The 15,225-nt window shown below is 32.0% G+C and overlaps 1 protein-coding gene across 2 annotated transcripts; it reads right to left on the reverse strand.

The window, feature by feature from the left end:
• Positions 1–7,324: 7,324 nt before the first annotated feature.
• On the reverse strand, positions 7,325–10,551 carry LOC106314032 (protein tesmin/TSO1-like CXC 3). Of its 2 annotated transcripts, none has more exons than XM_013751983.1 (9): positions 10,268–10,551; positions 9,733–9,890; positions 9,287–9,662; positions 8,871–9,199; positions 8,713–8,799; positions 8,345–8,621; positions 8,098–8,164; positions 7,885–7,990; positions 7,325–7,816 (listed from the first exon to the last, which is right to left on the reverse strand). In XM_013751983.1, the coding sequence occupies exons 1-9, from the start codon at positions 10,328–10,330 to the stop codon at positions 7,468–7,470; spliced, it is 1,812 nt and encodes a 603-aa protein (XP_013607437.1). In that variant the 5' UTR covers positions 10,331–10,551; the 3' UTR covers positions 7,325–7,467. The 2 variants fall into 2 exon arrangements, with proteins under 2 accessions (XP_013607437.1, XP_013607445.1); XM_013751991.1 differs by having other exon boundaries at positions 8,713–8,790; positions 10,268–10,550.
• Positions 10,552–15,225: the final 4,674 nt, after the last annotated feature.

The following is a 15,225-nucleotide window of genomic DNA, read 5'->3' on the forward strand; positions in this document are numbered from 1 at the left end:
TTGATAGGATATGTAATTAAATTTAAATAATATTAACGTACATAGTATATTTTTAATATTAGTGTCTATTAAATGATGTTTTCTACTCATATGTTTTTTTGATCATGTGTATCTTTAATAGCAAAAACTTTAAATTATTGATAACAAAATTTTCATTGTAGGATTAATAATTTTAGTAATTTATAATTTAAAAAAATTTATCAATGTTAGTTTAAAACTTTTATAAAAAAAAATTATTCAAAGTAAATTTTGAAATTAAAATATTTATTTATTCAATATGGTTTATAGTTTAATTTAGAATGATATATATACATATATATTTTAAATCTTAATGATTAATTAAATTAGACTTTTATTTATATGATTTTGTAATCATTTGTATTTTGTCATAACAAAAAATTTAAACCATGGATCCCAAAATTTGAATGTGAGACTTTTAACAGTTTTAGTAATTTATAGTCGTTTTTTAAAATTCAAAATATAACATATACAGAAAAATCTAAATTTTTATAATATGGTTATTGTGATTTTTTTAAATTATTTTAATAGTTTAAAATTAAACAAATTTGATATAGTTTAATAAAAAGCTTATTATATAATTAGATGGACCAACATATTTTCTAATAATTCTAAGAATCATCCTAGTGATGATACGTGGCTACAAAAAGAAGTTGTAATGTTTCACAAATAATATATAGGGGATTAAACCTAATCCCAATAGTAGTATCTAGTTTCCATATTTCCTATTTCCTTTTCTCATAAGAAATAGATAACTTACATATCAAGTTATTCCATGTTTATCCAACATTCTCCCTCTTAAGCTTGGAATCACTTGTATTCACATCTTGTACTCCTATGAAGTCTCTCATTTCTTTAAATTTGATTCTTCCCAAAGCTTTGGTTAAGATATCCGCCTTTTGTTTATCACCAGAGATATGCTCGACTTCAATTTGCCCTTTCTCCACACATTCCCTTATAAAGTGAAACCTAGAGTGTATATGTTTGCTTCGACCATGGAACACCGGATTCTTTGTAAGTGTGATTGCTGATTTGTTATCGATTCGTATAGTGATCCTCTCATATGGACGTCCAATAATCTCGCTTAACAACTCTTGTAGCCACAGCGCTTGTCTTGCTGCTTCGGTTCCAGCCATGAACTCTGCTTCGCAAGATGAGAGTGCAACAACTTCTTGTTTCTGTGAGCACCAAGTGATTGGGCTTTCTCCGAGATAGAAGATATGGCATGTGGTGCTCTTGCCATCATCAACATCATTGTTATAGCTACTGTCGCTATATCCAAGTAGTCTTGGTAACTTCGACATCATTCTCTGAAACGTTAGGCCAAGATTAGTAGAACCTCGCAGATATCTTAAACACTGTTTCATTGCCGTGCCATGAGAATCTTTCGGGCAGTGCATGTATCGACTCAATACTCCCACGGAATAGGCCATGTCCGGACGTGTGTGAAGCAGATAACGTAGACAGCCAATGTTCCTTCTGAACTCTGTTGCGTCGATCTCTCTCTCTCCATCAGCTCTTGATAATTTATGTCCTGCTTCCATCGGTGTCTGCACAGGGTTACATTGACTCATTCCTGCCTCTTGCAAAATCTTTTGCGCATACCGGCTTTGATTCAACGTTATTCCTCCACTATGTTGATTTACTTCTATCCCGAGATAGTAGGTTAACCTACCAAGATCGCTCATATCAAATTCCGATGCCATCATTGCTTTAAACTCATCAATGACTCCCTTGTTGGTTCCTGTAACAAACAGGTCATCAAGATAGACGGCTACCAGGAGTAAGTGTCCGTTGATCATCTTCCGATATACGGACGGTTCCTTTGTACACTTATGAAACTCCATCTCAATGAGAATGCCATTGAGCTTTGTGTTCCAAGCTTGTCTCAAACCATATAACGCCTTTTTAAGTTTGTATACCTTGTGCTCTTGACTTTTCACCTCAAAACCCTCTGGTTGTGAATCGTATACAACTTCTTTAAGCTCACCGTGCAAGAATGCTGTCTTTACATCAAGATGATGTACCTCCCAACCATAAGCTGCTGCCAAATTTACTAGAAGTCGTATTGTTTCGAGACGGGCCACTGGAGCAAAGACCTCGTCGAAGTCAATGCCATATTGCTGTACATACCCTTTCGCAACAAGATGAGCATTGAACTTGTTTATACTCCCATATGCGTTTCGTTTCAATTTGAAAACCCACTTCAGGCCAATTGGTTTGACTCCAACGGGTATTTCAACTAGCTCCCATGTTTCGTTCTTGACGATGGAATCAATCTCATCCTCACATGCTAGTGTCCATTCTCTTGACTTGCTTGCTTCTCGGAAATTCAATGGTTCATTGTTGAGACACAACAAAAGTGTTTCTCCTTCTTCTATTGCAAGGAGAATATAATCATCCAAGTACTTTGGTTTGACACTTTGACGTTCTGATCTTCTCAAAATGGGCTGAGATATATCTTTGGTGAGGTCTTCTTGAGACGATGGAAGCTCATCTTCATCTGTCGGCTCTGTATCAAGGCTGTGATTCTCCCCATCCTCATCCTTGTGGCTTGTCTCATCACTCTTGTCTGGGTTATCTCGGATTATAACAGTTTCTTGAAGCCCACGATTCCCATGTGTGCTCATTGTAAGAGTAAATTCCTCATCATGTCTCTGGTCTTTAGAGGTCTTTACTCCAGTCCCAGCCTTTCATCTCATCAAAAACAACATCTCGACTTACTATTACTCTCCGATCTTGAGGATCATACAGGCGATAAGCCTTTGATCCTGGTTATGTTCCGAGGTTCACTAGCATCTTTGATCTGTCGTCAAGTTTCTTCACTTGTATCTTCTCTATCTTTGCGTATCCGATGCATCCAAAGACCCTCAGATGGCTTACGTTTGGCTTTTTGATATGAAATAACTCATATGGAGTCCTGTCCTTGAGTGCTCGTGTAGCGATTCTATTCAGTAGATATGCTGAGTGTCGTATTGCCTCTCCCCAAAACCAATTTGGCATGCTCCTATGCTTTAACATACTTCTGGTCATCTCCAACAGGGTTCTGTTTCGCCTTTCGACCACGCCATTCTGCTGCAGTGTGTATGGAGCAGTTAGATGTCTCTTAACTCCAGAGTTCTCGCAGAAGGTGTTGAATTCGTTGGAAGTGAACTCTCCACCTCTATCTGTTCTAAAGGTTTGAATCTTCTCCTCTGTTTCTTGCTCCACTAAACTCTTCATTGTTTTGAATTTTGTGAAGGCTTCGCTCTTATCTTTCATCAAGATAGCCCACATGTACCTTGAATAATCATCAATGAGGACGAAGATGTATCTACCACCCTGTGTACTCGAAGTTATTGGCCCACATAAGTCTCTGTGTATCAGTTGGAGTCTCTTGCTAGCTCGGTATTGTGTTGCTTGTGGAAACACTTGCCTCGCTTGTTTCCCTTTCAAGCATGATCCGCATACTTCTCTCTCAATGCTGAGCTTTGGAATCCCTAACACGACCTCTCTTTGTATCATTGATCTCATTGTCTCAAGGTTTATGTGTCCCAACCTTTCATGCCATCTGCTTGACTCCTTTGACTCTGTTAGAGAAAGATACGCGTCTGGTGTTTAGCTCATGCATACTTTGTATAGTCGGTTTCTTGATCTGTTGGCTGTAACAAGCAACTTCCCATTCTGATCATGCATTGTAAGTTGATATCCTCTCATCCGTATATCACATCCATCTTTTGTGGCTTGGCCTAGTGAAATTATATTACTTCTTAAGTCAGGAATGTAATACACATCCTTCATCTTCCTTGACTCGCCATTCATATCAATGAATGATATTGTTCCCTTGCCTTTTATATCGATGCGTGAATCATCACCAAACCTAACCTTGCCTGTGATTGAAGTGTTAACACTAGAGAAGTATCTCTTATCTCCTGTCATATGATTACTCGCACCATTGTCGAGATATTTTGTTTCATACTTTTCAGGCATGACGTTCTTCTCATTCAAGAAAATAGTTTCATGTATCATCAACTCCTCTACGTTTTGCGTCTCTGTATTGTCTGATTCTTGTGCTTCTTGCAGTTTCAACAGACGATCTGGACAGTCCTGAGCAAAGTGTCCGTTCTTATCACACCTGTAGCATGTGATTCGGCTATAATCGAAATTTCTTCCACGACCTCTCCCTTGGTTGAAAGAGCGTCCTCCTCGACCTCTGCCTCTATAGTCTTTGTTATAGTCACGGTTTTGACCATTGTAGTTTGATGATCTTCGATCTTGGCCTTCTGTATTAGCATACATCAGCTTTCCTTTCTCTTCGTCAACATCTTCCTCCACGGACACTCGCTCCTCATAAGCCTTTAGACGTCCCACTATGTCCTCAAAACCAGTGGTATTAAGGTCTAGTACTTGCTCCAATGAAGCAACAATCTGAATATACTTTTTGCGTGGGAGACACTTCAAGAACTTCCGGACTAACTTTGGTTCTTCGATGGTAGCTCCTAGCGCAGATGATTTTGATGAAATCTCTGAAAGTTTTCCAGCAAAGTCATCAATTTTATCGGAATCTTTCATCTGTAAACGATCAAATTCAGTCATCAATGTCTGAAGCCGAGCCTCCTTTACTCTTTCCGCTCCCATGTTTCTCAATTTGATAGCCTCCCACCCTTTCTTTGCCGTATCAAGCTCCCCAACTTGAAGTATAAAAGCCTCGGGAATGGATTGAAACAACAAAGCCGTAGCCATGTCATTCTTATCTCCATCCGCAAACTCGGTCTCAATTACCTCCCAAACCTTATGAACCTTCAATGTTATCTTCATTCTCATAGCCCATACTGTGTAGTTGCTCGAGGTGAGCATCGGACACTTTATGGATGAAGGACCTCCGCCTTCTCTCCCTGCTGTAACTGGAATCACTTCTCCAATGATTTGTTTTTCGAAGCTCTGATACCACTTATTGTCTTAAGGTGATCACACACAAACTCGATATCAACTAGAGTATCTCACACACAAGATTAATAAGAACTCAACTCTTATTGCTTTAGTAAAATCTCTCAAATCTAAAGCTCACAACACTTCTATATTATATCACATATTGGTATCTCCTTATATACTACTTAATTAAACCTAATCCCAATAGTAGTATCTAGTTTCCATATTTCCTATATCCTTTTCTCATAAGAAATAGATAACTTGCATATCAAGTTATTCCATGCTTATCCAACATCGTTATCATAGTTTTCTTTGAGAGTGAACTCAGCTGAATCGAACCACTAAGCCAGAGCATAGAGCCATGCCGGATTGGGGAGCGCCATGGAATTGTTGAGCTCTTCAGCCAATCAGTCGGGCGATGAAATCTCTTCTGGTTCTTCACAGGTGAAATTCTCCTTAGCATCCATCTAGAACCCAAGAAAACACAAAAATATAATCAGTCTGATTCATGGAAGCACAATCTCTCATGACCATGACACAAGAAATCTATGCATTATGTTTGTTTAATAAACTATGTGTTTGGCCTAGCACATGGGGGCATAAATATTAAAAGATATTTTCTGTTTTTGAATTTTTAGTTTTTTATTAAAAGATATTTTTCTGATAACAACACAGTATATATATATATGAATTATATTTATGACACAAGAAATCTATGCATTATGTTTGTTTAATAAACTGTGTGTTTGGCCTAGCGCATGGGGGCATAAGTATTAAAAGATATTTTCTGCTTTTTAATTTTTAGTTTTTTTACTAAAAGATATTTTTCTGATAACAACACATTATATATATACATATATATATATATGCATTATATTTTTATTTTAAAATATATATTTTTTAGATTTTGGATAATTTTAATTGTTATTAATTTTAATAACTTATCCAATCAAATAGATTTTAAATTCGTTTTTAGTTTTTTGGCTAATTTATGTATTTTATTCATTAAGGGTATAAATGATATTAACCACTCTAAATTTTAACCTGAGAGCGTGGATAAGAAAAATCACTTCAAAATAATAGTATAGCTTTTAAAAAAAAGAAGTTTATTCGTTTAAACTTTCAAAATTTTAATATCTAGTTATAGATGATAAAGCCAATTGAAATGAAGATTAGGAAAGCTGAATAGTCGAACTCTATAAATTGAGTAACAATAGAAAGCATATGTATTTTATTGATTTCATTAATAATGTGTGGCTAGGATAAGATCTGCGCAGTTTATTTGTTTATATTATCGATAATTTTTATTATATATTTGATCATTTTATTTATACATATACAATATTTTTATTGTTATTATATAATTTCTTTCTGATGGACTAGATCAATTTTGATCAAAAATTGTGGAACTAAACTATAATTAATATATCATGGGTTGATCAAATTGGAAATTAAACAAATTATAACACAAAAACTTTATTTATTTCCACCAAACACATTCTTGAAAAAAAATGAAAAGTAATGTTTCCACAGTTGAATTATTTTGATTTTTATATTTCATATGGTTTTGAAAGGTTTCAGATCAACCATCAAATTGATACATGTCATTTTAATGTTTTTATTCGTATGCTTAAAGAAAACTTACATTTTGTAATTTAAAGTCGTTTTAAAAAATTTAAAATATAACATATAAGAAAAAATCTAACATATAAGAAAAATATAACATATAAGGTTTCCTCATTTTTGTAATTTCAAGTCGTTTAAAAAAAAATATAACATATAAAGTACTTTGTAATTTCAAGTCATTTAAGAAAATTCAAAATATTGTTTTTTTTTATAATATAAAATTAAACAAAAATGAAGAAGTATGCAAAAATTGTTATCAAATATTTATTATTAATAGTCATTAATTGCATATATATGTTAATCATAGTAGGTAATTATGTAGCTTTTATTTAAGGAAATAATACACGTTTTTTATATTTTTTTGTTAATATAATATTTCCTAGTAATTGGATTTAGACCAACATTTTTTTCAATTGATTCTTAAGATGTCACTTAAGATGTGACGTAAGCTAAATTATCATCATAATTAAGTGACACAGTAGGGTCTCTTTTTAATTTGTTTAAACTTAAGGTTACAATTTTTTAAATGATCTTCGATTAATATACAGGAGATTCCCTAGTTTCGTAATCTAAGACCAGTCTAAAAATTGCTAAATCTACCTTTTATTTCCAGCGCTCTAGTCGCTAGAGTAGATAGACGCCTACTTAAAGCCTAAAAGCTCTCTTAAATGTCTTATGCACAAGAATTACGAACTTGTGTGTATTTTTAGTGCTTTAGCCCTCCGCATATTTTCTGTAAGTTGGTGAAAATTTGGCTACAAATTGTGTGTATATTACGCTAGAAAGGTTGCATATGTTGACTAACATTCTTATTACACACAACCAAGGTGAAACACAAACGCAAACAAAAACAGTTGTGGTGTATACCAACTAGAAGTTGACATCAAAACAATTCAAATATTCAATTAAAAAAATTTAGTGGTGTGGAGTGAGGGAAGGAAAAGTTGGAATTGAAGACAGTAAGAGCTTCCTTCCACCGTTTCTTCTCCAATGAGTCGTCTCTGTTGAATCCATATGTGGCAGAGAAACCCTTTTGCTGTTTGGAGATAAGGCATTGATGTTGGTTACTGGAGAGTGGATAAAATTCTCAATATCCTCTGCTCTTTCCTCTGCAATTGTCTCAATCCTTGAATGAGACATCAAACCCATGTCCTGTTTTCTGAAAGATTGGCTATTGTACAAGGAAGCTCCATGAAGATGTTGCTGAGACTGTTGAGAAGGCAGCATGTTGTTGGATGAGATTGGAAGTTGAGCCAATGGTTGTCTGAACAAGAAACAAAGGTTAATAGAAGAGCCAAGATCATGAGGAGCTTTCTTAATTGGTTTTCTTACCTTAATGGCATTGGTGTTGAAGGTGGAAGTGGTATTGTTGTTCCGCTTTTGCCAGATGTTTCATTTTCTTGATCTTGTTCTGTATCCATACCAGCAAATGAAGACCCTGCAGATATTGTGCAAGTTGTATTCATGTCAAATTAAAAGACCAAGTAATTTGACTTGAGATATATATATAGAGAATTATGAGAAAGATGGCATAGAAACACTAACCATCTTTTCTGCCAAATGCATTCTTACATCCTTCACATCTACAATTAATGGAACAGCCAACTCCACTCTATATGAACATCAGAGAGACAAGTATATAAGAATCTTACACAGATATGTAGGCGTGTTCAATCCGGATTTCCCTCCTGTTTAGGTTCGGTTTTTTCGGTTTATAAAAATTAGCCGCCATATTGTAGCCATATCTAATATAATTTCATGAAGATTAAAGATGATGTAAGAAAAAAAGTACCTGATAACATTCACAATACTTCTTCAGACAGTTTGATTTCTTGCAGTTACAACCTCTTTTGTGTCGCGCCGAGGCCGGAGTTTTACTTGCATCTTCTCCAACTTCAATTGTAGAATCAGAGTTTCTGATGACTTTAGGAGCAAATGCAAGGGGATTTCTAGATTCAATCTGTTTGCGAGTAGCCAAAACAGTGTCTTCATGGATAGGTTTGTTGAAGCAATCTATGCATGAACATGGCTCTATGCAATAAACTCCAGCAGCAAAGCATTCACAGTAACTGCAGCAGAGAAAACATTCAAAAGAGAGTCAACCAAAAAAAGAATGATTTAAGCAAATCCAAAAAGATCTAAAGAGGATTTATAGCTTACAGCTTCAAACACTTTGATTTTTTGCAGTTGCACCGTTTACATGATGACTCTCCTTCTCCTGCTTGCTCAGACTTGCGCCTGCACATTCTAATGCACATAGATTGTTAAGAAAATGATATGATTTTGACTTGTGGCAAGTCTCTCAGGAAACAACTTGCCTTTTCTTCTTGGGGCTGCTTTGGTTCACTTCTACCAAAGCTAAAGACAGTGGAGCCTCTTCTACACCTGCAGCTTCTCTTATCTCATTGTCTCTGCCAATGTCATCGGAGGGAAGAACAGGAGTCGTAGAGCTTTGTAACCCGACTTTAACGTTTCCGGTAAATGAGTACTCTTTACTAACATTGTTGTTGTCCTTAGAAGACATTGCAATGGCGTTAAGATGGAGACCAATGCTAGGCACTACACATCTCGGTGTTTGATTATTGTTCCGCGGCATCTCAAAGTCCAGACAGCGTCTTCTCACTCCACGATGCAAGATCGAAAGAGCCTGTCACACACACACATAGAGAATAATCTCAGAGACAAAAGATTAATCAAGAACTAAAGATAATAGTTTCAAAAGCTTTTTACTCACATCAGAGGACTCAGGTTCATTGCTTTGGGAAACAGGCGCTACTAAGGCAGGCTTTGAACCGCCGTCACATAAACGAGTTTTGGAGTCTGATGATCTTTGCAAGAAGCATCTGAAAGCCTCTGAATCATTAGGTGAGCCGTAAATCAACATGTCGGAAGAATCGGAGATGAGAGTTTCCCAATCTGGAGTATCACTCTTCCGCTTGACGTTGTCGTCGCACATCTTCTGCAGATCCGTTTCACCATATTCACAAGCACCATCATTGGTAACTCTAGGAGTAGTAGTAAGGCATTCATTATTGAGGATTTGTGGCGGTTCCTTTTCAAGTAAAGCTTCTTCTACAACTTTGTTGGAAGGATCAGAGGAGTTACTATGACTGCAAACGAAAAACATTCCAAATAATCAGAGATTTTTATCTTTGAAGTAAGAAGGAGAGGAGAGTTAACCTTCTGAAACGAGATCCTTTGTGAGAAGCCACATGAGGGGTAGTGAACACAGGAGGAGGAGATGTGAAACTCAGAGAGCTAAACGTCTGAGCATTGGAGATTGATTTGACTGTTGTGATTGGAGACAAACTGTTTATGTAATTGAACACTGGAGAGTTCTGCATTCCGACAAAAAAAAAAAAAAACAACTTTGATCGATCAGTGATGAACACAATTCAACTCAATTATAAAAGAACAGTTACATCAGATCCATCAAACCCCTTAAAAAGACCTAAATAAAAGCGTGTTGCCATTGTTAAACCTCTGGAAATTCCAAAAAAAAAAAGACAGAACCCAAAACGGGAAAGTTGAGATTACTGAAATCAATCTTATGAATCAAAAATAAATTTAATTTGAATCTTTGACTAGAATTAAACTAATTGAAAGATGGGTATTGCACAGATTTAGAAAATGAAAACACTTTCCTCAAATAAACAAAAACTGAATCACAGAGTAAGAAAGAAACTAGAGATGATGAGTGTTGGAGGAAAAAGACCTCGACTTTGAGTTTAGAAACCGGAGTCTCGATCTGGGTTACTGTCTTTTGAGGTGTATCCATTTTCTAAACAATCAATACTCTCTGCACTGTCTCTCTCTCTCTACTTAGGGTTGAAGAAGAAGAAGAAGAAGAAGGATGAGAGATTTCAAAGAAGGAGAGAGAAGCGGGAAGATGAGAGGATTTTTCTCGTGAGGAGGATATAGTCCAAATCAAATCCAACTAAGGCTAACCACAACTACAACAAAAGGGTCACTATTTGACCCCCAACTACACTTGCCTACGTATCTCTTTTATTGACTCACTTTCTGTCTGTAAAAACATACGTTGTAAATATCGTAATCTTTGCTTTTAATAAAGTAACGGACATCAACCTTGATCTTTTTATTTTTATTTCCTTCGCTGCTTCTGTTTTGTCTGCATTCAAAAAGGTTATTTAAGAGAGAAAAGAAAAGAAAAAAATCTTTTTATTTTTCTTTAATTCTGTTTTTTTTTTTTTTTTTTTGTTTTTTTTATTTATGTGGTTTACTGACTATGTTGACTACTTGTCACGCTTGATCTACGAGTTTTTCTCTGCCTTACTTTTGTTTGACCATATCAACAGTGGTTTGTTAAGATAGAATGAAGAATTAGGATGTGAAAAAAAATACTCAAATAAAAAATAAAATAAAAACGAATTAATAGATTTGATTTTTTGATATCATGCAAAAAATTATGCAGAAATAAAGAGAGAATGGTTTTTTTTTTGTCAACAAAGAGAGAATGAAATAAAATTATCTATTTATTGATTTACAATAATTTATAGTATGTTTATAAAGATAATATTAACTGTTGAAGATCTATAAAATGATTAGGCTCAATGAAAAAGAGGGAAGAGACTTGTCACTATATCAACATCCCACAATTAACATTTCAACTAGGATCCGGACCCGCGGGTGTTAATTTTTACTTTTACTTATATAGATATTTGGTTTTATTTCAAGAATGGTATATATTATAATTATATATATGTATATGCATTTTAGAAACATAAGTATGTCATTCATTTTTTTTTGTTTTTCATAAAATTAATATTTTTGTTTGTTGAATTAGTGTTTTATTATTAAACACATGAACATGTACAAAGTTTTGTAAAATAGAAAATAATTTTCATTTCCAAATACATTGTAACATTTCACAACATTATAAAGTTTAACAAAAATTATACTTATATCTTCTTAGATTAATCAACACGGATTATATCTGATATATGGTTTTAGTTAATGAATGGATGAACCGCACATGTTAGATAGTCAATGATTGACTCAAGATAAATCCGTTTCGGGTTTTGTGAAAATAACCAAAATTTAAAAACCCAATAAAACCCGCTAAAACCCGAAATCTGGTCACCGGTGAACCACTGGTTAAACCAATAGACAGCTTTTAGTTTTTAATTATGTTTTTAAAATCTATTTTGTATAATTTTTAATTAAGAAATTAGGGTTTTCAGTCTTGTTATCAACATTTTATTAATGATTTTTACTTTTGGTATATTTTAGATTTAAGGTTTAATTTTATTAGTCACATTAAACATATAACTATTTATAATTTTTTAAGTCTTAATATTTTTTTGTTAGATGTCATAAATCTTAACTTGTTATTTTTTTTTTTAAATAATCTAAACTATTTTTTATATCTTGTATGCAAAATAAAAATAAAAATATAGAAACTAAAGTTAAATATTTTCTAAATTTTTTTTAAACATAAAATATTTACATATCCAAACTGTTATTTTATGTTTTATATAAATATTATAAAATACCTAACCTTAGTTTCTGTATATTTATTTTCATAGCTAATATATTATTATATAATACAATTAATTTATATATTATTCTGCCGATCACCGGCGGTCGATCCGATGATCTGATGACTCAGAAGTTTATTTGGTTTAGTGTCTGGTCGGATTTAAAAACATTGAAGCAATCTAATCATGTATCAGAATGATGGTCAGAACTAGTTATTCCAATTGTGATTTGTTTATTAACTTGTATAAACCAAACCGGGTAAAATTACTTATTTAGAAAAAATGTTAGGTTCGATATAGGCATATTTTTAAACACAGATATGCATCGTATGTGAATCATTAATGATGCAAATATATGTTTCTTAACTGAATCGTGTTTGTATGAGTAGGTAGTTATTATAGTATCAAAAAGAGTGATTTAGTAAGGCATAAATGTTATTAAGGAATAAATGAATTTGGATTTTTTAGAAAGAGTTTATTTTTAAGAAAATCACACATGAATTAAGGGTGTGACTTCTGTTTTCCTATAAGATTGCGAAATTCGGTTCATTATGGATGAAAAAAAAACATTTTATATTTATAATCAACAAAAAAATCATCGGATACTATAAAAATAATTAAAAAAATAGTATAAATGTATAATGGTAAACATTGGAAACTGCATGGAAGAGAACACGTTACGAATTACAACTTACAATGCTTTTAGCCTGGAGATTTGTAATTAATACACTAAAATCTGCTAATCACGAGAAAGCACTTATGAGTAATCATGGCACTATTAAATTGAAATTAATTGGTCAGTTATTCGTAGTAATAATAATAATCATGTACTAGTATGATTTTAGTAGCAGTAATTTGTTAATGTAACGTTCGGAGAAAATCAAGCCTCTTAAACTGCATGGAATGACAATACATCTCTCCTGTATTTTAATCCATATTTCGATTTAGAATCTCTTAAAATGTTGTAACATGTAATTAGTAATAATAACAAAAGAGTCTTGATTTGTCATTTAATTAAGATATCAATTAATCTTACGCTGCAACTTAAGAATCAATTGAAAAAATGTTGATCCAAAATCCAATTACTAGAGAACATAAAATATAAGAAGCGTATATTATATCTTTAAATAAAAGTTACGGAATTACCTAATAAAATAACATATATACGGTAATTAATGATTATGAATGATAAATATTTGATAACAATTTTTGCATTCTTCCATTTTTGTTTAATTTTATATTATTAAAATAAATTAAAATAATAACATTAATCATATAATAAAAATAAACATTTTTTTATATGTTATATTTTGAATTTTTTAAAATGACTTTAAATTAAAAAAAAATTTTAAAAATCCTTTTAAAAAATTTGTGATCAATGACTTAATTTTTTTTGTTATAACAAGATAAAAATGATCATACAATCGTATTAATTTAAAATTTTATTTGATAGATATTTATATTAAATAATATATATATATATATATATATATTAATATCGTTAAAATTAAAATATATACCATTTAAAAATACATAAATATGTTAACTTTTAAATTTGCATTGAAAGAGTATTGAGACCTTAATACTTTAATTTTGAAATTTTCATCCAAAATACCACATCGAAAATGAGATTAATGGTTTGAATTTTTTGTTATATCAAATATAGAAATTTTAATAAAACCATATGAATATAAGTCTCAATAATAAATATTTTTATATTAAAATATATTATATAGAGAAATTCAAAATTGGTTAGATATCCAAATGGGTTCAAAAACCAAACCAAGGCCGATCCAAAGAATAGTACTGAACATTAACCAAAATTGGTTAGATATCCAAATGGGTTCAAAACTTTGGTATCAAGAGAACCGAAACCGAACCCGATCCAAACTGAAATATTTTAGGTATCCGAATATATCCGAACAAGATTTATATACTTAAATATATTAATTATTTTTAAATTTAATATATCAGAAAATATACAAAATATATAAGACGTTTTGAAGTTGTCCAAAATACTTGAAAATATATACAAATAGTTATAAGTACATGTTTAAATTTAAACGATACTTATAATACCGAAAATACTTAAAATATCTATTTATTTCCTATCCAAATATTTAAGCTAAACCATTTTTATGTTAAGTTTAAGTATTTTGGCATACATTATTCAAATTTATATGTTATATATTATTTTTAGTTTTAGATTTCGAAAAAAATAAAGTATATATGAACTTTAATTTTTGAAAAATAAAAAAATAGGTTATCCGAACTCAAATCCAAACCAAACCCGCAAAGATCCGAACCGAATCAAACTCTTAAAGATCTGAACCGAACCAAATGGTACTCGAATATCCATCTCTAATCAAATGTAAAAAAGTTTATTGATAAAAAAAATGTATATTGGTTATAATATTTAAGTACAATATATTTTTTCAAAAAATTACCCTGAACAGGATGCTGATTATCATCTAATTATCTATTAGTATATGCAAACCCATAACTTTAAAGAGAAACATGCAACCAAGACCCGCTTTGGACAAGCTGAATGAAACACTGACCATGACTTCCAAATTTTTTATAGATTTTTTTTATAAGTATAGATCCTAAATTTCCTTTTAAAAAATGTTTTGATGGAAGTTCTTACAAAATGTGGTTTACAGAAAAAAAAAGTTCTTAAAAAATGTTTATGGTCCTCGAACTTATTTCAAACGATTATAATACCTACTAGATTTTGATCCGCACTTTCAAAGCGCGGAAATATACTTGTTGACAAATTTATTGATATAACTGTTTGTTAACTAATTTATTTCACTATAAACATTTTCGGTTTTCGTTCGACTCTAATTTGCTTTTATTGGTTTTCGATTTCAGTTTGGTTGTGGTTTTTGGTTTAGAAATATAGAACAATTTTGGTTATATATGAAGTTGAGTTTTGGTTAAAGTGATTGAATATTTTGATATTTTGTGTGGTATGGATATATAAAAATTTCGAATTTTTCGGTTCTGGTTACATTTCTGTTTTAAATAATTTCTAATAATTGAGGTAAAATAAAAAAATCTTCATATTGTGAATCACCAATATAATAAAATGGGAGAAATATTTAGAAAATTATTTTATTTACATATCTATTTATTTAAGGTATAAATAATATAGCAAAGAATAACAAAT

Source organism: Brassica oleracea, chromosome C1 (genome assembly GCF_000695525.1).
Source record: "Brassica oleracea var. oleracea cultivar TO1000 chromosome C1, BOL, whole genome shotgun sequence".
In the NCBI taxonomy this organism is placed as follows: Eukaryota; Viridiplantae; Streptophyta; class Magnoliopsida; order Brassicales; family Brassicaceae; genus Brassica; species Brassica oleracea.